The sequence below is a fragment of the Alexandromys fortis genome, unplaced genomic scaffold (assembly GCF_014885135.2).
Source record: "Alexandromys fortis isolate MF-2015 unplaced genomic scaffold, M_Fortis_MF-2015_v1.1 scaffold_6, whole genome shotgun sequence".
Classification (NCBI taxonomy): domain Eukaryota; kingdom Metazoa; phylum Chordata; class Mammalia; order Rodentia; family Cricetidae; genus Alexandromys; species Alexandromys fortis.
In genome coordinates, this window is record NW_026067902.1 from 10,697,443 (window position 1) to 10,721,518 (window position 24,076).

The 24,076-nt window shown below is 43.0% G+C and overlaps 1 protein-coding gene across 1 annotated transcript; it reads right to left on the reverse strand.

The window, feature by feature from the left end:
• Positions 1-11,749: 11,749 nt before the first annotated feature.
• Positions 11,750-16,436, reverse strand: LOC126496721 (speedy protein E4-like). The gene is made up of 8 exons (XM_050134285.1): positions 16,059-16,436; positions 15,215-15,331; positions 14,656-14,772; positions 14,280-14,486; positions 12,812-12,870; positions 12,407-12,492; positions 11,912-12,086; positions 11,750-11,809 (listed from the first exon to the last, which is right to left on the reverse strand). The coding sequence occupies exons 1-8, from the start codon at positions 16,165-16,167 to the stop codon at positions 11,750-11,752; spliced, it is 930 nt and encodes a 309-aa protein (XP_049990242.1). The 5' UTR covers positions 16,168-16,436.
• Positions 16,437-24,076: the final 7,640 nt, after the last annotated feature.

A 24,076-nucleotide genomic window follows, 5' to 3' on the forward strand; every position in this document is an offset into this window, starting at 1 on the left:
TTCAACAGAAGAATTCATTTGAAAACATATTTCAAATTAAAAAAATGTTCAACTTCCTTAGCTATCAGGGAATGCAAATCAAAACAACTCTTAGATACCATCTTTTACCTGTCAGAATGGCTAAGATCAAAAACACTAATGATAGCCTATGCTGGAGAGGATATGGAGTAAGGGGAACACTCATCCATTGCTGGTGGGAATGTAAACTTGTATGACCACTTTGGAAATCAGTATGTGGTTTCTCAGAAAATTGGGACTCAACCTACCTCAGGATCCAGCAATACCACTCTTGGGCATATACCCAAAATATGCTCAATCATACTACAAAAGCATTTGTTCAATATGTTTTTAGCAGCATTATTTGTAATAGCCAGAGCCTGGAAACAACCTAGATGCCCCTCAACTGAAGAATGGATAAAGAAAGTGTGGCACATTTACACATTAGAGTACTACTCAGCAGTAAAAAACAATGACATCTTGAATTTTACATATAAATAGATGGAATTAGAAAACACTACCCTGGAATGAAGAGTGAAGAGCTGGATTTTACTTTGTGAGTCAATCAGAGTTGTTTTTAGTAATAAATAATTAAAAACACAATATTTATTAATACAAATCATGTAACCAAATATAACCAAAATACTATTAATATAAACAACAAGCTCAAAACAGTATAGCTCAAATAATATAACCTGGATAATACAGTGCTTGTCTGCCGTGTGGTACATGTGTGGTATTTACTTTCTTATTTTAAGTTTCTATTTGATCTGCTTTCTTTGCTTTTTTCACACCTGTTGGATGCTTTGTACTTAGGATGGCTCTACTTCTCTAATCCCTCTTTCCTATTCCTTGTCTCCCAACCTTTTGTTTCTTTGCTCCTCTTCCTCCTCCTGGGTCCTAATGGCTGCTTGTTAATTCATTAGGGCATGTGATTGCATATAAGCTCACCCCTCCTGTTTACTTTGTTTTCAGCCTCACGTCTCTACATCAAGGCCAGTACCTCAGGGCTTCATCTCAGATTTTCCACAGCCCTCCATGTGGTGTAAGCCTTCATTGAATAATCTGGTAGACCGCAGAAAGACTCAGAAGACAGCTTCCCCAAGAAACTTAGAAAGTGTCTTTTCATCCCTACGTAAGTCTCCATCCCCCAGCCTGAGTCATTCCCCTCCCCATCTCATTTGTCTCTTCCTAGTGTTCTCCTTGCCACTTCCCAGTGGTGGAATTGACTTCTACCTCCGTGTTCTTCCTCAGTAGTCTAGGACTCCCAAAATCTCCACTGTAACCTTCCTCTTCCTATACCTGATCTCTGAAGGGATTGCCTCTCTTGAGGGACCTTTGCCCTGGATACTAAGGGGTCAGGGGCCTTTGTAGGCTGGTACCCATTTGAAGGCAGAGGACAGTGATGCCATCACTGAGGGCCACTTGCTCACACTGGGCTTTCCATCCTGATATGGGATGGAGGTAGGTGGCTGCCATTGTACAGATCCCTGGATCCTAGGGATAAGACAATGGTCAGGGAAGGGGATACTAGGGTTGGGAACTAACTATACAAAGAGAAAGCACAAGGCAAACTCGTAAACATCGCATAGAGGCTACATGGAAGAACAGAACTGGGGAGATCAGTGGTCACTCATCTGTCTATGAAAGACAAAACTCTAGGGCTCTGAATTTGTATTTAAAAATTAACAGCATTTGGAATTTAAGCATTCTCAATGTGGTTGTTTTTGACACTCCAAAGAAACCTCGGAGTGAATCTTTGGCCAGCTAGCTAACTTGTGAAGACAAGGTTCCTGCTTTTCCTCTCTCCCTTTTCTTTAATTGTTCAGGGTCAAAATAGACCTTCATACCCTGCAGGAGGGGAAGACATTTAGTAGGTTATTTTAGCACAACCATATGCCCGGACGAAGAGACCCTTAACCATTTCACTAGAATTCTCTCCCTACTTGGAGTAAATTCAAACAGAAAAGGAAATTTCAACCAAGCAAAATGTGCTTTGGAGTGTGACACCATACAGTGTTGTTCCTGGCTATGTCAGGGTTATGACTTGTTCACAGAATTCTCTGTCCGTGCCCTCATGTTTCTTCCCAGCACTCTCACTGTTTGCAGAAACTAGTAATCCGTGACTTCATTTGTCCATGGAAATGTGACCTGATCATGTCTTTCAGAGACCCAGCTCAGTGAACCTCCCTTCATATAGGAACTAAATATACAAAACCTAGGAGCAGAGGTTCGAATTTCTTTTCTTTCCCAAGAGCCACACAGTGAGAGTCTTACTTCAGTGTTTCTCATCTAGATATATATTCAAATGTCACCTGAGCTCAAATTGGAATTGTTACCTAGACAATATGTTTCTTCTGCTAGTTAAAAAACAAAACAACACACAGACACACACATAATAAAATGACATACAACTTGAAACCTTATGTCATGGGTTGCATGGTCCTGTAATGCAATCTAGTTTGAAAATTGGAATTTAAATACTTTCTGTACTTCAGCAGTGCTCATATGGCTATATGCTCTAACCCAAGAGGAAACGCCAAGATAGGAGACAGCACAGCCCTGAGTGCAGGTCCATGGACTCAAGGGCAGAGCTAGCATGTGCATATGGAGGCCCTGGCCAGGACCTCCACTCACCCTGCTCACTTACAGTGCTCCATGACCCTACTGGTGGCTCCCAGGCCTGGGAACCTAAGGGGTGCTCTGTCACACCCGGCTCCAGACCCAGTGGTGTAGGTTCTGGTTCTGGATCTGAAAGGGAAATGAGAGGTGAGTCCAGGAGGATGGACCCATCCTTGTTCTTCTCTGGGCAGCACCCTCTCTACCCACTCCTTTGGCAGATCCCTGGGAGACCTCTTCACACTCCTGTCGAGTGAGCAATACTCAGTAATCTATGACTTGGAGGAACTTCTTCTACAACCTTTGGAAGCCCTTGTACAAGTCTTTCCATGTGTCATGTGTCTCTGCTCAGCAAGAATTGAAAGATGCTCCCCTTGGATATGGAGGTCATCCTCTTCCATGTCACAGGCGATGTAGCTTCCACAGGGAAGGGAAAGTGCATGTCCCTAACTGTGACTTCTAGATTAAGGCAGGGCTGTTGAAAGAGGTTACACTGTTGGAAGTAGAGATCTAAGAGACCAGGTATGGGCAAGCCATATCATCAGAGTGACCTGAATCTACAGGGACTCCAGGGCATTCTCAGCACTAGGTCCATGTGCTCACTTGGTGCCCCTAGGAAAAGGGAAGTCCTCTTTCCAGAAGTCCTCCCTTCAAGTAGCCCAGTCTATAAGAGGCTAGTGGTGATTTCAAGGCACTCCCATGATCTCAGGTCCTTTCTCTCCTCACCACCTGGTGGCTTGAACATTTCAATTCTAGGTTCTATGTTAAACACAAAATGATATGATGGAGTGATGGAAGCTGTAAGAGTTGGGATTTGGATAGAATGAGAGCTGGTCCCTAGGAGATGCTCACAGGGCTAGGAATAAGTGGATCGATCCTATTGTATCCAGCCAGCCCAGTTCAACTCAAAGTACTCAACCCATACACACAGCAGGTCCTGTGGGCAGATAGAAGGCTCATAAGGGGTGGAGAATGGACAGTGGACACAGGCCAAAAGCTCTCAGTGGGCCTCTTGGACCTTCCCCATCCCTTTGCAATGTCAGCAGTTTCACACTTAGAGGGGTGAGGGATCTAGAAGCCTTGTGCCTGGGAAGGAGTTTAGGGGCAGTAAAGATGGGCAGTGTGCCCTTCTTTCCTCTGCGTGAGAGCAGATCCATTGCAGAGCATTTCCTCTTCTGCCCATCTCTAGGAGAGAGTTCTCAGATGCATCATCCTTGCTGGTGTTGCAAATTTCTTTGGTCGCTTTGAGGAAAATGTCAGCTTCCAAGAAGCTCTGGATCACACAGTGTTCTACAAAGGAAAGAGAATGAGAAAGACTGTATTCTCCCACCTGGGAGGTTAAAGGTCAGATGTGGGCTTTCCTCTCCATGGATTCTTTGGCAAGAGTGGCAGAAGGTAAGAGTGGCATCCAGACCCCTTTATCAGCTGTTTCTTGGGGGAAGCAGCTGCCTTCCTCCAGCAGACTCTCAGTTCTACTATCCCAAACAGCACTTGGCTTTTCTCGTTGACACCTGCATTTTGGAAAGTAACCCGTTGAATGTTGTTGCTGTTGATTCTTTAACATGGTCAATTGTGAGAGTTGAGCTGTTTCTCCATGGTTCTCAATGCTTAACAAAATTTCCTCAACTCAAGAACCTGATTTAGCCAGGTGATGGTGGTACATGCCTTTAATCTCAGCCCTTGGGAGGCAGAGGCAGACGTATCTCTGTGAATTCAAGGCCATTCTGGTCTACAGAGCATGTTCCAGGGCAGACTCCAAAGCTACACAGAGAAACCCTGTTTTGACCCCTCCTAAAAATTAAAAGAGCCTGTTTTTTTGTCCTTATGTCTCTGTGATACCAGTCTGTCAGTTTGCCATGTTGTGGTTGTGACCGACTCCCTATGCATTACGTGATGACTGGTACAGATATCCTGGCAAGAATGGAGAGTTCATAGCCCACTGCCCACAGCATCCCTTATAGTGGCATTTCAATTGTATCTTAATAAATAAAGCTTGCCTGAGGATTTAAGAGTAAAACAGCCCCACTGGTCAGCCTTATAGACCAGGTAATGGTAACACACCTTTAATCCCTGTAGCCACACTAGTTGTCATAGAAACTGGGTATTGCATGACTTTCATTCCAGCAGTGCACGCTTTTAATCCCAACTTTAGAGAGGATTATAAAACAGGAGGAGACAGCTCTCAAACACAGTCTCATTCTGAGATTCCTGGAGGCAGGTCGCCATTTATGACTGATGTCGAGGTAAGAGCCAGTGGATGGCTACTTTGCTTTTCAGGTCTTCAGGATGAACCCCAACTTTCTCTCTGAGTTTTTATTTATCCCTCCCTCCCTGCTTTCTTGTATCATCTCACTGCCTGAAGAAATGACAGTTTTTCCTCTGCATAGAAGCTGTTGCTTTTGAGCTGTTTTCTGGGGGCACAGGTTTTATGTGAAGACTTGAGACGTAGGGACCTTTTCATCCTTTACCATCTGCCCTCAACACCATGACTAGTGGGAGCATTGAATGGGTCTGCCTGTGGAGAGGTAGCTGTAATTTGTTAGTCTCTTTTGTTCTGAGAACTCCACTGAGACATGAAGGAAACACCTTACACCTTATAGAACCAGTGGACCCTGAATCTGTACCCCCCTGGGTTTGTTCTGAAGCCTGGGGGAAGGTTTCTCAGTTTTGAGAATTAGCCCTATGCATTTCCCCAGCTCAAAGAACACCCTAGAAGTCAGTAGAAGACTCTGTGGTCCTTAAAGAGGTAACTGGGTCTTTTCTTATTTATCCAATATGGGCCACAATATAGTCCACAGCCCATATGCTCTTCTTTGCTCCCTCTTAGGGAACTTTAGCTCAGAAGCTGCCTCAGTGGCGGCTTCAGAGGCAGTTATGCTGGAGGCCTGCAGACTGCTCTCCTAGAAAACTGCAGAAACAAAACTTTAAGTGCTTCCTGACTGCCTCTCTGAAGTTTGGACATTACCTCAGGAAGTCAAGGTGACAAGAAGTCGCTCAGCTATACCAGCCTTCCTTCAGGGACAAGTAAGTTTGGGGTGATAGAGTGCAGATACCTGGATACCTTCCTTGACATTCCCCAACATGTTTTTCCTCCGGCCCCCCTTCCTCCTGGTTCTCTTCTCAGGGATGACCTCTACAGAAGCATCATTAGAGCTGACCTGTGGAGCTGCAGTGAGAGAAGTCACCACATGATCTTGGGAGCAACCCCCCCCCCGCACCCGACAGTGTGGGCTCCTACCCCCCTCCCCGTATTCCCTCATATACACACCTGCACTTAGCCACTTACAGAACGTAAGGCCAGGGATTGCCGTACTGTATGCCATTCTTTGCCGTGCATAGGCTGCTCTCTGCTTCTGCTTTCTCTGTATTATTCTGCCTGCAGAATGTCTCTATGGAGACAGATGAATTTGTTGGGCTTCTCTGTGTCTTAACTACAAAAGTGATTCATCAGGACACCCCTTGAAGTGGCCCTCTAGAACTTGACTTTAAGAGTTGAGGGTGGGAAGAGGGCACATGGTTTTCTACCCTCCACTCACCTGGACACCAAGGGTGAAGAGGACTAGGGACACACCTTCCATGGACACTTTCTTCTGACTCTTTTTCACTGGGTTCTGATGCTTTGGGAACATCTCTGAGGCAACTGATGTGAACATGAAAGAATCCTGTCTTCTCTCAAAACAGGTAAGGGACTCAGCTTGATTCTAACCAGGGTATTTCTTTATGCTTAACCTGCTTCGTGGAGAAATAATAAAGTTGCAGTAACAGGCATAGTCAATTTTCTGAGACATTACCATACCGATTTCCAAAGTGGCTGTACAAGTTTCCACACCAAAGGTGGGGGAGTGTTCCCCTTACTCCACATCTTCTCCAACATAAGCTGTCATCAGTGGGCTTTTTGGTTTTTCAAGACAGGGTTTCTCTGTAGCTTTGGAGTCTGTCCTGGAACTGGCTCTTATAGACCAGGCTGGCCTCAAACTTGTAGAGATCCGCCTGCTTCTGCCTCCCGAGTGCTAGGATTAAAGGTGTGCCCTACCACTGCCCAGTTTATCATCAGTGTTTTTGATTTTAGCCATTCTGACAGGTGTAAGATGGTACCTCAGAGTTGTTTGGATTTGCATTTCCCTGATGGCTAAGGATGTTGAACAGTTCTTTTTTTTTTTAATTTATTTATTTATTTATTTATTAAAGATTTCTGTCTCTTCCCCACTGCCGCCTCCCCTTTCCCTCCCCCTCCCCCAATCAAGTCCCCCTCCCTCGTCAGCCCAAAAAGCAATCAGGGTTCTCTGCCCTGTGGGAAGTCCAAGGACCACCCACCTCCATCCAGGTCTAGTAAGGTGAGCATCCACGAAACTGCCTAGGCTCCCACGAAACCAATAGGTCCAGTAGAATCAAAAACCCGTTGCCATTGTTCTTGAGGTCTCAGTAGTCCTCCTTGTCCGCTATGTTCAGCGAGACCAGTTTTGACCCAGGCTTTTTCAGACCCAGGCCAGCTGGCCTTGGTGAGTTCCTGATAGAACATCCCCATTGTCTCAGTGTATGGGTGCACCCCTCGCGGTCCTGAGTTCCTTGCTTGTGCTCTCTCTCCTTCTGCTCCTGATTTGGACCTTGAGATTTCAGTCCGGTGCTCCAATGTGGGTCTCTGTCTCTGTCTCCTTTCATCGCCTGATGAAGGTTAATATTCAGGAGGATGCCTATATGATTTTCTTTGGGTTCTCCTTCTTATTTAGCTTCTCTAAGAACCCGAATTATAGGCTCAATGTCCTTTATTTATGGCTAGAAACCAAATATGAGTGAGAACATTCCATGTTCCTCTTTTTGGGTCTGGCTTATCTCACTCAGGATGGTGTTTTCTATTTCCATCCATTTGCCTGCAAACTTCAAGAAGTCCTTGTTTTTTACTGCTGAGTAGTACTCTAATATGTATATATTCCATACTTTCTTCATCCATTCTTCAATTGAAGGGTTGAACAGTTCTTAAAAGTGTATCTCAGCCATTTGATATTCTTCTCTTGAGAATTCTGTTTAAATCTGTACCCCATTTTAAAGTTAGATTATTTGGTATTTTGATGTCTGGTTTCTTGAGTTCTTTATATATTTTGGAGATCATTCCTCTGCCAGATGTGGGATTGATGAAGATCTTTTCTCATTCTGTAGGCTGCCATTTTTGTCTTATTAACAGTGTCCTTTGCCTTATAGAAGCTTTTTAGTTTCAGGAGGTCTCATTTATTAATTGTTCTATTCAATGCTAAGTCCCACTTTTTCTTCTATCAGGTACATTGTGACTGGATTTATGTTGAGGTCTTTTATCCACTTGGACTTGAGTTTTATACAGAGCAATAGACTTGGACCTATTTGCATTCTTCTACGTGCTGACATCCAGTTTTATGTCAGCACCAATTGTTGAAAATGCTTTCTTTTTTTCCATTGTATAATTTTGGTTTGTCAAAAATCAGGTCCTCATAGGTGTGTAGATTTGCATCAGGTTCTTCTATTAGAATCTGTTGATCAACCTGTCTGTTTTTATGCCAATACCATGCTGTTTTTATTATTATAGCTCGATAGTAGAGCTTGAAGTCAGGGATGGTGATGCCTCATGGCAACATTTAATTGGAGTTGGCTGTTTACCATTTCAGAGGCTCAGTACATTATCATCATGGCAGGGAACATGGTGGCACACAGGCAGACATGGTGCTAGAGGAGTAGCTGAGAGTCCTACATCTTGCAGGCAACAGGAAGTCACTGAGACACTGGGCAGTATTCTAAACAAAGGAAACCTCAAAGACCAACTCTACAGTGACACACTTCTTCCAACAAGGACACACCCACTCCAACAAAGCCACACCTCCTAATACTGTCACTCCCTGTGAGATTATGGGGGCCAGTTACACTCAGACTGCCACAGTGTGGTGTCTAAAAATCTTAGTTTTAAAATTACAGCTATAATTTTAGCTATGGGCTTCAAGGGAAGGCTGTGCTTTTGCTTCCACAGGAAACAAAAAGCTATGCATTCCTTCAAAATAAATAAATATCAGAGTTGATTGGGGGAACCTCCTGTGGACTTAGGCTGCAGACCTGAGGAAGGAAGCCAGGAAAGACTGCAGGACAGGTGACATGTATGGCTGGTCCCTCTGCATGGGAATAGCTCTGAGACTGGATGAGGCATGATAAATCTTGTTGGCTACAGAGTCCTCATGACTTGTTATTCATGCCATTCTTTCATATGGCAGGGAGAGAGATTTATATTACAGTTTGGTTATGAAGTCCAAACAAACTAATAGAGTTGACAGATAATCTTTTACCTACTTAAACATAGAGCTAAGAATCATCTTTAATTGATTTGTGTATACCACACATTCCATACTTGTGCTAATGCAGATATATATGTTACCTTTAAAAGTTTGTGTTTTCAAAAAGAAAAGAAAGGACCAGACACCAATGAAAACAAGTATCCCAAGTGATCCAGCCTCTCAAAGTACCTCTGTTGCAGTTTCTTCATATTCTACATCCAGAACAACTTCAAAGCTGCTAGCCGACGGCTGTGGGGAAGAGACAGAAATCTTTAATAAATAAATAAATAAATAAATTGGTTATAAAAATTGAAAAAAAAATAAAGATAATAATAATAATAAAAAAAAGCTGCTAGCCGAGATGCTCCAGCCTCACTGAGACTACTCCATCCAGATCTTTAGATAAGCCATACTGTTATTTACCGTGCACGAGAATGGGCAACAAGTAATACAAAACCCTCTTTAAGAATTTTATTAATAAAGACTAGGAGAAGGGAAAGGAGGGAGTGCTCAGGCCTGTCTGGAAGAAACGTGGCACGAGAGGGAGTGGGGCGGGCTTGTCTGCTTACCTCTACCAAGGCTCAGACAAACAAAGGGCTGATCCTGACCTCAAAGTGACTGTAGACTACAGTGCTCTCCACCAAACCTTACACTGCACTGAACTCCTGTCTTATGTTCCACTCTAGTGCTAGAATTAAAGGCATGTCATTCTAAGTGCTGGGATCAAAGGTGTGAGCTGTTTTCTTTTAGAATGATTCATTCTCAGGTAGCCTAGGGTGGCCTTGAGCTCACAGATGTCCATCTGCCTCTGTCTCCCAAGTGCTGAGTTTAAAGATATAGACACCACTGCCTGTTCCGTATACCTAGTTAGTAACTTATGTGGCTTTGTGTGTGTGTGTGTGTGTGTGTGTGTGTGTGTGTGTGTGGCTAACTAATAGCTTAGTGTGTGTGTGACTTACTAGTGACTTAGCTCTGCACTCTGGTCTTCAAGTTCTTTTTATTAAAATACAAATAAAATCTGACTCCCAGGATCTTCTGTGCCTGTGCTTTTTAAGTCTCTGGTGGAGTTCTGAATCTGGGCATCTTTTCTTTGCGATTCAGATGTGCTTCCTACTCCTCTTGGTGTGCACACCTGCCAGTCCCACTTCTGCAACCTTGCTTTTAACCCTCGGGATCACTTTGTATCTCCCAGATATTCAAGAGCTGAATTTTGCTTTGTGAGCCAGTCGGAGACCTTCTAGCAAATATTCATTTTTATTGTAACACAAATAATATAAGCCATATAATGCTAGAACCAAACATTATAAGCAAAATAATATAACAAAGACAGTATTACTAAAATGTGATAATATTTTATAAAGAAAATAGTATAATTAGTATAATTTTAGTATGTAACATAATTTAATATGTAATATATTAATATTTCAATAATATAGCTAGAATATTACAATCAAAATAACCAAACTATTACCATCAAAGTAATATAAATAAAATTAGAAAAATAATATAATTATAGCCAAAAGAGTATAACAAAAATAATAAAAGCACTGCTGGGGCACATCCTCTTCCTGGGTCCTTCATCGTGAAGGTATAAGGAGAGCCTTGAGTGGAATGTGGGATTTTACAGGTACTTGTATCGTAGGCAAGAGCTCTTGTGTCTTGTTGAGGGGAGGAAATGGCAGGGGTGAGCAGGAGCTACACGGGGAAAAAGAGGGAAAAAAAACCTGTGGTTAGGATAGAGGTGAACCCCTGTACATCATACCAAAAGTTCACAGTGGAAAAAACTAGGGAAGATCATGTCACTTCTCAGTGTCTCCAAGTGACAAAACCCGAGTAGCCGGGACTACTGCTACTGGATTTGGAATCCCGAGATCCCTTCTCTATGTGTATGTAGTGAACTTTGCCATTCTAGGAAAGTGTTGGGGTGAGGTAAACTTTCCACTAAAATGGGTTTATCTTATAAGGCAGGGTCCCTGATTTCATCTTCACACTGACACTCTTGATCCGCAGGGACAGATGGGGCTGTAGCATGGCAGGGTATTTAGTGGGTTAAATGAGCACAACCATATGCCTGGAAGAAGAGACACTTAAGCATTTCACTAGAGTTCTCTCCCCACTTGGAGTAAATCCAAATAGAAAATGAAATTTCAACTGAATGAGGTGCGCATTGGCGGATGATGCCAGACAGGGTTCTTTCTGCTGTGTCATGGTTGGGACTTGCTCTCAGAATCCCCTGCCCACTCCCTCCTTTTCCTTCCAAACACTCTCACTGTTTACAGAGACTAGTGATCCCATGACTTCATTTGTCCGTAGAAATGTGGCCTGATCATGTCTTTCATGGACCCAGCTCAGTGAACCTCCCTTCATGTGGAAGCTAAACATACAGATCCTAAGAGCATAGGTGGGAATTTCTTTTCTCTCCCAAGAGCCACACAGTGAGAGTCTCTTCTCCAGAGTGGATTACTCCAGTGTTTCTCAACTAGATATATTTTCACATATTACCTGAGCTCAAACAGGGGTTCTTTCCTAGACAACGTGAGTTCAATTTTTTTTCCTGCTAATTAAAAACACACACACACACACACAAGAAAAAGGGATGCGCAAATTGGAACCTTATGTCAGGACTTGCATGGTCCTGTGATGCAGTCCAGTTGGAGTATTGGGATTTAAGCTCTTTCTGCAACTCAGCAGTGCTCACATGTACATATGCTGCCCTCTAAGAGAAAACTCCTTCTCAGGTCCACATATGATTAGATCACAGCTTCAGGAACCCTGGCTAGTCCCTGCGTGTGGAGCCCCTGGCCAGGACCTCCACTAACCTGCTGACGGTCCCCAGGCCTGGGAACCTAAGGGGCGCTCTGTCGCACCCGGCTCCAGACCCAGTGGTGTGGGTTCTGGTTCTGGATCTGAAAGGGAAATGAGAGGTGAGTCCAGGAGGATGGACCCATCCTTGTTCTTCTCTGGGCAGCACCCTGTCTACCCACTCCCCGGGCTGATCCCTGGGAGACCTCTTCACACTCCTGTCGTGTGACCCAGGCTCGGTAATCTATGACTTGGAGGAACTCCCCCTGCAGCCTTTGGAAGTCCTTGTATAAGTCCTGCCATGTGTCTGTGCCCAGCAGGAATTGAAAGATGCTCCTCTTGGATATGGGGTCATCTTCTTCCATGTCACAGGCGATGTAGCTGCCACAGAAAAGGGGAAGTGCATATTCCTAACGGTGACAGTGGAAGCCAGGTGGGGGAGCATGAAGTTCTCGAGATAGGGTGGGGAAGCAGTCTAGACCATCACAGGGCATCCTGGTACAATGCCTGCAGGACCCATTCACTTTTCATCCCAGGAAAAGGTACCTTCTCTTTACTCATTCTTAATACTTTACTGATGCCAAGACCCTCTCTTCCCTCCCTGGCCTAGTAGTTCCTTGAAACTCAACAACTCTACGACTGAGGGTCAACACTTAGTCCTGATGGGGGTGAGGACAAATTGGTTCCCTCGTGATGCTCACAGGGCCAGAAAGAAGTGGATCCTGTTGTAGAGATGTCCAGGAAGCCCGAGTCGGCCAAAGTACTCCACCACCATGGACAGCAGGTACTGTGTGGACAGAGAGCAGGTGAGGGGAGGCAGGCAGTAGACAAGAGGGCAAGACATCTTAGTGGGGCCTGGACCTTGTGCAGCTGATCATTATACTCCAAATTATACACAGAAAGGGGGAGTGGAATACATTTGCTTTGTGGATGTGAGCTAATTGGAAAACCAGGAAGGAATTTGGGGGATATAATAGGGATGGGCAGCAAGTCTCTGTTGCCTCTGTCCTGGAGAGCAGTCCTGGGTTATCCTGGCCTAGACCAGTCTTATGTTTTCTGTGTATCCCTGAGGGCAGTGACTGCAGAATATCTGAGGTTCCAGATACCTTGTCGGTCATTCTGAAGAAAATGTCAGCTGCCAAGAAGTTCTGGACCACAGGATCCTCTGCAGAGAAAGCAAGCATGAGAGAGACTTGGATCTCCCATCTGGTGGACCATGTGTGCGATTGTGGGGGGATCTTTGTCAGCAATGTATGGCCGCCAGACCTCTCCCCCTGAGATGGATACCGAGAGGAAGCAGGACCTCTCTTAAGGTCTTAATCTTCCTATCAAGAACACAGTTTGTTCCTGTCATTGACCCATCCATGTTGCTTTTACGTGTTGATGTTAGTGTTGTTGATTCCTGAGCTTGGTCAATGATGGCATTTGATACTTTTCTTCACTGAAGGAATTTAACATGTTTCTCAATGTTAAATTTTACTTCACTCAAAACCTTAGGTGTGGCCTAGATCACTACCCCACTATCTTCCCGTTTGCCATATTGTGACTGAACCAAGTTCCCCTGCTCTGTATGATGACTGACTCCTTGGGCAAAGATGGAAAGTCCATAGCTCCATGCTTACAGCCTCCCAACATCCCTCTAGCATGGCTCTCCTCTCCCTCTGAGGTAGGGACCAGATTCCCCTGCTCCGCAGGAATTCATTTGTCTTTGAGGTCCTTCCTAGAGGCACCATTCTTTTAAGTAGACTTGCTGGTGTGGGGTGGAGGTCCTGTGTGTGCTTCACCAGCTGCCAGGCAAATAACAGGTGCACAAAATGGGTCCTCTGCAATGTCCCTGACCCCCAGAGGGCGCTGTCTGAGAGAGTGCTCAAAGTGTTAACACATTCTGTCCTCTACCAATATGGCAGCCCACAGCCACATGTAGGACCTGGACACAGAATCACAGCTGATGAGACTGGGGAACTGAACGTCCATCGTCTGTTTACTCCATTAACACAAAGTAAACAACTGCCGATGACTGGTAGATGCTGTACTGGGTAGAGCACCTGGGTGCTGTTCACAATCTGCCACACTTGGTCCCAGATCTATGACCTGATACCACCTAAAGAGACCTTTGTGCCTTACTAGTGCCATAGAGATCTCCTGTCTTTTTGCTGTCCCACCTCTAGGTGCCATGGCCTTCAGATCCTTTCCTGTGAAGCTGTCAAGCACTAAGAGCAAATTTATTTTGTAAATGTTTAGTTTTTTTGTTTTGTTTTTGTGTCTCCCTGCTAATGAATGACCAAAGCGGGGTTGAGTGACATTCCTTCATGCTCCAGTCTCTACCGTCTTGACTGTTGGATTTGGTCTATGAGTAGAGAAGCACCATTACTTCAGTACCCTCATATGAGCCTGGTTTCTTCTCTTGAAGGACTTGTCAGAGAAAGGAGAAAGCTCCAAAAAACAAGGGGGCCTTCATCTGTGTTACCTGGAGACCCATGAGCATTCTGGGGAGGTTTTAAGTACAGCTCCCTACACCCTATTCTCAATTTGAGAATTGGCCCTAATATCCAATTCTGAGTTCAGAGAACCCACGCAGAATTCGGTAGAAGGCTTCAAGATCCTCAGGCCGGTAACTGGGTCTTCTCTTCTTCTTTACTGTGAGCTTTGTTCCCTCGATATGGTCTACAGTCCATATGCTCCTCTTCTTCTTCCTCCTGGTGAACTTCAGCTCTGAGGCAGCTCTGGGGGTAGCCTCAGAGGTGGATATGCGTGAGGCCTGCAGTCTGCTTTCCTGGGTAGCTGTGGGCACAAAACCTTCTCAGTGTGGATGGACAGTGAGAACCCTGGTCACTTCCTGACCATTACTTAGGAACTGGCCTCTTTTTGAGAACTGAGTGACAAGTAGTCACTCAGCTGCAACTGGCTCTTCAAACAGAGACCACAGTGTCCAGGGAAGATGGGCACATACCTGCTTTGACATCCGCCTGTGATTTTGTCTTCTGGACTCTCTTGCTCTTGGCCTGCTGCTCAGGGACATCCCCTGGAGAGTCATCACTGGAGATAATAATGATGTTGTCTTCTGGATCTGCAGGAAGAGGAGATCTCATGTGACCACAAGAGGGACAACCTGGACATGGCAGAGTTTTTCCCTTCTCATAATTCCATGTGACATTGAAGAAGTCTGAGAGGAATGGCCTTCACTCATCCACAAAGGAAACTAGAAATTGAGTTACTATGTACTATTTTTTTTTTTTTTTTGCCAAGCCCCAGATGATCTCTGGTGCCTCTTTTTCTGGATCATTCTGTCTATGAGAAACCCCTATCAGAAGAAGAATTTGTTGATCTTTATCTACCATAGCTACAAAGGTGACCAAGAAAATGATGTCCAGGTTCACCAGAACACCCCTTGCCATGGCCCTGTACGAGTGGATTTAGGACAGCTTGTGTAGATGGAGGGACTCTGCATAGTGGCCATACTGTATCATTCATACTGGGACATGAATGCCAACGGGTATGCAGACACATACCAGCCATGACATTCTCCAGTTTCCTTTTTTTTTGTCCACTGCTGTTCTTGGATCTCTGTTCAGGACCATCCCCTGGAGAGTCATCGCTGGAGATAATAATGATGTTGTCTTCTGGATCTGCAGGAAGAGGAGATCTCATGTGACCACAAGAGGGACAACCTGGACATGGCAGAGTTCTTCTCTTCTCATAATTCCATGTGACATCGGAAGAAGTCTCAAGGAATGGCTTTCACTTGTCCACAAAGGAGACTAGAAATTGAGTTACTATGTACTATTCTTTACCAAACACCAGCTACTTTCTGGATCCTGTTTCTCTATATCATTGTGTCTACAGGAAACCCCTATGGAGACAGAAGAATTTGCTGATCTTCTATCTACCATAGATACAAAGGTGACCAAGGAAATGATGTCCCGACTCATGAGGACATCTTTGTTATGGCCCTGCAAAACTTGATTTTGAATAGTTTGGGAAGATGGAGTGATTCTGCATGAAGGGCAAGCTGTTTCACTCATGCTGGGACACGAATGCCAAGGGGCATGTAGGCACATACTGGTCATGACAGTCTCCAGTTTTCTTTTTCTTTGTCCATTGTTCTTTTTGAAGTTCTGGTCAGGGGCATCCCCTGCAGAGCCATCCATGGAAGTCCTCATGCTGCTGGCTTGTAGAGCTGCAGGAAGAGAAGACCCGCACATGAGCCAGGCCTGCTTTGCCAGCGCTGGGCTCTTCCCTTCCCACACACATTGTGGAATTTGCATGTAACATCTGAAGATATCTAAGAGGTTTGTCCCCTAACTTCCATATGCACTAATGTACACAGGTGGCTTAGAAAGAGTTCCTGTGTACCTTTTTTTGCCGAGCAAATACTATCATCTTGCACGTCTTTCCTTGTGTCATTTTGTTTGCAGGACTCATTTGTGGATAGAGTTGACATCTCTGATCTTCTGTCTGACATAGTTATAAAAAGTAAATAAGAAGTTACCTCTTCCTCACCAGGACACCATTGTTGTGCCCCTGTAGAGCTTGACTCAGGCTGGGGAAGAGGGTGGGGCTAGGTGTCATGGCCATGCTGATTCATCCTTCATTCATCTGGGGACCAGGCTTCTAGCACCAAGGGTCATACACACCTGTTTTCACTTTCCCATGTCCTTTTTTCTTTTGACCTTTCATTATGTTATGACGCTTCAGTGTGGTGCCTGAGGCGGCTGTTGTAGTTATAAAGGAATCCTGTCTTCTTTGCTTTCCCGAGCAAGATAGGGGCCCACCCTGATTCCAACCCCAGGCTGTTTCTGTGTATCCTTTTTCTAAAACAAAATAATAATAAAAAAAGTTGTAATAGTGGTTACATGGTTAATGGTAGAAGATTTTTCTTTTGTGGTAATGAGATTTGTACATAAGGGTTTCACACATGCTGGGGAAGTTCTCTACCATAGAACTATAACCCATAATTATTGATTCCTTAAGAAATTAGAATTTAATCACTACATAAAGAAGACCCTACTTAGTCTTCGTAATCTGTGAGGTAAGGAAGTTCACCACTTGACTGCCTTATACATCAGAAGGTAATTTCTGGATTTGCCTAGTGTGTGTCATTGGCTCTGGGTTTGCCACTGTAGATTTTTCAATGGTAAGAATGGCTTCTTCTTCATGTTCCAGTAGGCTCAGGCTGAATGACTTCACACACCTGTTTCCTTTGTCATCCCTTTTTCCATATATCTATGAACCACTATAAATTCATAGGCAGTTAAATCTCCCTAAACATGTAAATCCTGTGCCCCACATCATCTTCCTTATGGCTGCGTCTTAACAGCAGTCTTTGGTAGACAAGATTCTTCTTGAACACCCTCCCTGTTTTTATTCATCTCCCCTTGTTTACATTACTCCCTGTTCTCTGTTTCTCTTAATCTAAAACCTGTTTCCATTCTCATCATATCACCTGTTGTCCTTCTGGAGATTCCCAGGGGAATCTCTGACACAGCTCTAAGACTCTCTGAAGGAAGGAGTTGAGCCCTGACATTCAGTCTAGCTTAGCATTGGGTGACACTCACCTGTGTGAGCACCTGCTCCACTCTCTCAAGCTTTTGACCCTAAAGGCTTTCTCAGAGCTTACCCAGATCTCAGTCTCACAGCTGTAAGGAGAGCACTGGCTGTTGCCAAGTGAGCTCAAACATTCTGCAGACACTGATGACATCACACCATTCCACCAGAACTTATTCTCTGATCTATTAAAGAAACATACCCAAGGAACAGTCCATGGACATCCTGAGTATAGGACTGGTGTGTCCTCTGAACACTGAAATATTCTTCTCTTTTCCCACTGCTATCATCTTTATAGACTTCTCCTTTTTCCTTAGATTTTGGTGTATTGATACAAGTTTAAAGTTATCTTTTCCTGTAGTATATGTATATTTCTATTGCTGTTTGGTGTTTTGTGCTATATAACTCATTTAAAACCAATGTTTACTTAAAAATACAGATTAATAGTCTTCTATAATAGTCAGACTTAAAGTCATATTACGTATATTTTCAATGTCATATACAGATATATTTAGATAAATAGTTGATCTTCAATGACTTACAGAATATGGTATTGTTTTGTAACTGACAGCTTTTCATGACAATGATACATGTCTGTTACTGGCAGTACCAATCTATTTCAGAGATGATGATGGACATTGAATAATTCCACATGGAGTTTGTTTTCTTCATGGTAAAATCTAGGTATTTGGGCAAAGAAATTGCCCTTGCCTCAATTCCTGATAGTATACTTCCCAAACTGGACCAGTAGGACAGAAAACAAGGCATCTGCCAAACTTTGCCAAGACAAGGTAAGACAGTCCTTTCAAATTTATTCCTTCTCAGAAATGTCTGTCAGATATGCTAGACCTGTAGGCCAAAGTTGGATGTTTCAACTTTTTAGAAAAACATAGGATGACTGTCCATGCTGCCAAATATCCTTGTGTTAGGCAAGAGTTCACCATTCTGGGTCTTTGGCAGAGTTGAAGACTAAAAAGCCATAGTTAAAGTTTTCTGTAGTTATAATAAAAGTTAAATTAGGCATAAATGTTTAAAGTCACAAAGATAAGATAAATAATTTTCTCTAATTTTGCCAAGTGAAAATGAATTGTCTATTGTAACTGTTGTTCCTACTTAATAACTGTTTTGTTATATATAGTTTTACCATGTTAAGGTTAAAACCCACCTTAGACAATAATGGTGATGAAACACTGTCTAATAATCCTTCTATACACCATGAATATGTATGACTCTGATTGGTTAAATAATGAAGATGACTGGCCAATACCTGAACAGGACAAGATTAGGTGGGAGAGGCAAACTGAGACTGCTGGGAGGAAGAAGGGTGGAGTCAGGAGTTCCCAGCAGATGCAGAGAGAAGCAAGATGGGCATGGTGTACTAAGACTAGATACCAATCCACAAGGCATAGCACAGATAAGAAATATGGGTTAATTTAGATGTAAGAGTTAGCTAGTTATAAGCCTGAGCTATTAACCTAATTAATATTAAGACTCCATGTTGAATATTTTACAAGGAACCATCATGGTTCTCTCTCTCCGTTTTGTAATTATAAACTGAATGGTCCATTAGCTCAGGATTCTTCTTCTTTTTTAAAAATATTTATTTATTTGTTATGTATACAATATTCTGTCTGTGTGTATGCCTGCAGGCCAGAAGAGGGCACCAGACCTCATTACAGATGGTTGTGAGCTACCATGTGGTTGCTGGGAATTGAACTCAGGACCTTTGGAAGAGCAGGCAATGCGCTTAACCTCTGAGCCATCTCTCCAGCCCCTCAGGCTTCTTCTTAACTCTTATATTAGCCCATTATTATTGTCTATGTTAGGCATGTAGCTCGGTACTTTATTCAGCAAGGCAGTCACTTCTTGCTTCCTCTGAGTCTGGATCACTACTGTAGAATTAAACTTCCCTCTTCCCTGAATTCTCGTTGCCCCTCCTCTACTTCCTGTCTGGCTACCGATCAATTGGCATTTTATTTAAAATTATACAGGTAACAGGATAAAAGACCATTGTCTCACAGCATTTCCCCCACTTTTTTTTTTAAAAAAAAAAACAAGAACGCTGAATGCAATATCTTTTGTTTAGCTTTTCTCCTGACCATTATCCATAAAAACTTGTAACCAACACTCTAAACAGAGGAAAATAAACATAGTCTTATTTTTTGAGAATGTAGGCATAGTCTTTCAGGCTACTTCTTGTTGATTGGGGGCACTGATAATCTTATGGGGACCTAAAAATAATTATAATTATTAGCAAGTCATGATTGGAGTATCCTGTGAGGCTTGATCATCTCAGGCAGCAGTCTTGAACCTGTTCTAGATGTAGAACTCAGACATCTGGGCTCCTATTGGAGATTTCCCCTGGGGGTCTTCCTTGATCAAACCTGATTTTGCTTTCTTCTTTTTTTATTGATTTTTATTGAGTTCTACATTTTTTCTCTTCTTCCTTCCCTGCCTCTCCCCTCTTTCCTTCAACACTCCTCCGAGGTCCCCATGTTCCCAATTTACTCAGATCTTGTCTTTTTCTACTACTCATGTATTTTAGATCTATGTATGTCTCTCTTAGGGTCCTCATTGTTGTCTAGGTTCTCTGGGATCGTGATTTGTGAGCTTTTTCTTTTCCTTTATGTTTAAAAATCACTTATGAGTGAGTATATGTGATAATTGTCTTTTAGGGTCTGGGTTACTTCCCTCAAAATGATGTTTTCTAGCTTCATCCATTTTCCTGCAAAATTCAAGATTTTTTCTGCTCTGTAGTACTCCATTGTGTAAATGTACCACATTTTCTTTATTCATTCTTCGGTCAAGGGGCATTTAGGTTGTTCCCAGGTTCTGGCTATGACAAACAATGCTGCTACACACATAGTTGAGCACATGTCCTTGTGGCACAATTGAACATCTTTTGGATATATACCCAAAAGTGGTATTACTGGGTCTTGAGGAAGGTGGCTTCCTAATTTTCTGAGAAATCACCATACTGACATAAAAAAGAACTGTATCAGCTTGCATTCCCACCAGCAATGCAGAAGTGTTCCCTTTTTCCCACAACCTCTCCAGCATAAGTTGTCATAAGTGTTTTTGATCTTGGCTATTCTTACTGGTGTAAGATAGAATCTCAGAGTTGTTTTGATTTGCATTTCTCTGATGACTAAAGATGTTGAATATTTCCTTAAGTGCCTTTCAGCCATTTTAGATTCCTCTGTTGAGAATTCTCTGTATAGGTCTGTTATCCATTTTTTTTATTGGATTATGTGTTCTTTTGGTGACCAATTTCTTGAGTTCTTTGTATATTTTGGAGATCAGACCTCTGTTTGATGTGGTGTTAGTGAAGATTTTTCCCATTCTGTAGGCTGTCGTTTTGTCTTGTTGACCATGTCCTTTGCTTCACAGAAGCTTTTCAGTTTCAGGAGGTTCCATTTATTAATTGTTTTTCTCAGTGTCTGTGCTGCTGGGGTTATATTTAGGAAGTGGTCTCCTGTGCCAATGCATTCAAGTATACTTCCCACTTTCTCTTCTATAAGGTTCAGTGTGGCTGGTTTTATTGTTGAGGTCTTTGATCCATTTGGACTTGAGTTTTGTGCATGGTGATAGATATGGGTACCGTTCTTTGGCGGTCTGTGAAGAATTTTGCTGGGATTTTGACGGGCATTGCATTGAACATGGTTCTCTCTTAAATGTTTTTATTTTCCTGACATCTCTGGTAATCATTAATTCATCTGTGTATAAAATGAGGACTTGGCTGCTCCAAGCTATGGTTGAGGGGAAGGTTTTTATTGTCAATATGAGGGAGAGTAGAGCCTTGCTTCTTAAATGAGTGCTGGAGAGCCAGACTCTTCTTCACGTGCTCGTGGAGCACATACTTTGTCCACAAATACATCTCCCAGCCCCTAAGTGCTGTAATCTAGATATAAATCCTTCATCAGCGGTGTGATTTTTCCAGTCTTTCTTCTTGGCCCTGAACCTGTTTCATTATGCAGGCAGGATTGATTGTATACACTGAGGAGTTCTATTGACACAGGGAAGGAGATGGACTGTTGGCACTCAGAGAAAGGACCACTGACACATGTAGTAAGTACCATTGACACAGAAGACAACGGTAGGACCATTGGCACATCAAGAGGACCATTGGCAGAGGAGACTATTGGCACATGGAAGTAGGACCATTGCTATGGGAGTGTGGATTTCTAGGGGCCATGTGCCAACTGAGATGTCTCTGCAGATTGCAGTGAGGACAGAGAATTCTTCAGTTAATGGATGCTTCCTTCAATGAGCATCCATAAAGACTAAAATATATCATCATTACTGTGCTCTTCTATAGATGGGCCTGGCTGTCTGACTGGATGTTGACCCAGCACGCAGAACACAGCCATGTTGTAACCAGGCTTCATCCCTTTCTGCACCATCAAACTGTGTGAAAGGCCAAGAATGAATGTTTCCTTTGAAAGGTAGAAGAGATCTGTAGACAGGAGAAAGTGAAGGAAGAAAAATGTGCTCTGCTTGTTCTGTTGTCCTGGGATGTAACTGTAAAACCACGTTAGCATTGAATATAAATTTATGAATCCTTGGTTCCTGTACCAACACAACACAATCTCATTTCCTTATCCAGGTACCCTGGTGTCCATGGGAGGATTGACTGGCTTGCTTATTTGTTACCTGCAAAGGTCCATGAGAACTTGTCAGGCCCTCAGGGGGCCTGTGGACATGTATAGAGTGGCTCAGAGTGCTCCTATTGGGGCAGTGTAGCAATGTAGCACCTTTGCCGCCCAGTTGCAGAGTAGAAATCTCTGGACGGTGTAGGACCCCTGCAGAGGGCACACCTATGTGATTAGGCAGGCATATTAAAGTTATAAAAATGTTACCATCTTTCATGTTAAATAGGCAGGAATTTTTTTCCGTGTGTCCTATAAACAAGCCAGTTGCTTGGCTACTCCACAGCAGCTTCGTGAATATCACCAACATATGTGACAGAGTGTCTGCAGAGGAATTCATAATGTCTTAGTTGGACATAACTTGCTGACCTGTGGCTTTTGTATAGCATCTTATTAAGTTTAGTTTATTCTCATTCAGATGTATTTATGGAGCTCAGTTATTTCCCTTTTTAGGGAAGGTTGAAGCATTTTCAGTTCCTGTCCGTGGAGTTGACTCTGAGGGACAGCTGTTCCATGGCAGGCTCTTGGGGTGCAATGGTCCTGCCATGAAGAGTTGTGCTTCTGTGGCTCCCAGTTCTCAGTCACACCCATGTGACCGAGCATTCTCAGATTTCCTTGTGGTAGGCACAGTGGTGCTGGTGAGGGGCAACTTACAAGGGCTGTGAGTAGGCCTGAGTCAGGACCCCATCTGTAGTGAGGTCATTCCTGCCCACCCCATGTGCAGTGACTGTAATGTCCTCCCCTCTCTGACCGGCACTACTTATCCTCATCGTTCTAATTCTCTTCCCTCTTTCTCTCTTTGTCTCTCACTCTACCATCCAGCAGGTAAACTCGTCATGGTGCAACAGTGTGTCTAGAATATAAAATCTTCAGTGCCAGGTTTCTTTGTGAGCAAATCAGTGTATAGACACCCAGAATTCACAGTGATGCACAGAGACTGTTAGGTTACCACAGAAGGGAGAAATCTTGAGAAGGAATGATTCCTCCTGACGTGCGAGGGAAATCCCTGCTACCCAGGGTTGTTTTCAATGTTCCTGTCATAGGACAGAAACATTGGAAGGTACACAGATATTGAAGACACAAGTCAGTATTTGACCAGACCTTAATGACTCAGTTTTCTTCAGATATTGTTACCTTTAAAAGTTTGTGTGTTATCAAAAAAGTGGTCTAGACACCAATGAAGACAACTAGCCAATATGATCTAGCCTCTTAGAATGTCTCTGTTGAAGTTTCCTCAGAATTCTACATTCAGAGCAACTTGAAAGCCTGTACTTGAGATGAGTTCTACCCCTTTGCATCACACAGAAATTAAACAAAAAATAATACAGCTAGATCTGTCAGGAAGATCTTGATTATTATCTCAATTTTCTCAGGGTCCCCTAGAGATGCTATGGACCCCAAAGAATAGGAAGCAGTCTAGAGAACACAAAGCACACATTCCGAAGAGATGGGTTGTGTGATTTCTACTTGTTTGATGGATGTTTGTCATTGTTTAGGGGGGTTACTTCCAAGTTCTTATGGTTATGGTCAGGGAGGAAACTAAACAAAGGTGGTCAGATTCAGGGAACTTTTTCTAAAAAGGTCAAAAAGGGGGATATACAAATGATGGCTTAGCGGTTAAGAGCATTGCCTGCTCTTCCAAAGGTCTTGAGTTCAATTCCTGGCAACCACATGGTGGCTCACAACCATCTGTAATGAGGTCTGGTGCCCTCTTCTGGCCTGCAGGCGTACACGCAGACAGAATACTGTATGCATAATAAGTAAATAAATATAAAAAAATAAACTAAATAGCTTTAATCTTAAACTATTAATTTTAAATATTTTATTTTGGCATAGATTTTTGACTGATAATACAAAGTTAAGTTTTTTTTAAAAAAATAACATGCTGTATATATTTTACTCTTGGTTAGGGTATTGTACATATGCAACTTATTTCAAAATATAGTGTAAAATGGTATTTCTTAAAAGCTATTATTACAAAGTATTTTGAACAATTAAGAAATTAGTAATTAGTAGTTAGTCATCTATAAAAATTAAGCTTGAGGTTTCTGTTTTCAAGGTCAAACAGATAATACACACACACACACACACACATTTGTTCACATATTGGATAGATGATCTGAAACCCCTTCAGAGACTTACAGAATATGGCATTTAAGATGTTTTAATAACCTAAGG

Coding starts and splice junctions, on each gene's coding strand:
- LOC126496721 (XM_050134285.1), bottom strand. CDS start 16,167: ATGTCAGACAGAAGATCAGAGATGTCAACTCTATCCACAAATGAGTCC. Junction 14,487..14,655: donor ACAGGCGGATGTCAAAGCAG/GTATGTGCCCAT, acceptor TTGTGCCCACAG/CTACCCAGGAAAGCAGACTG. Junction 12,493..12,811: donor TCTTCAGAATGACCGACAAG/GTATCTGGAACC, acceptor CTGTCCACACAG/TACCTGCTGTCCATGGTGGT.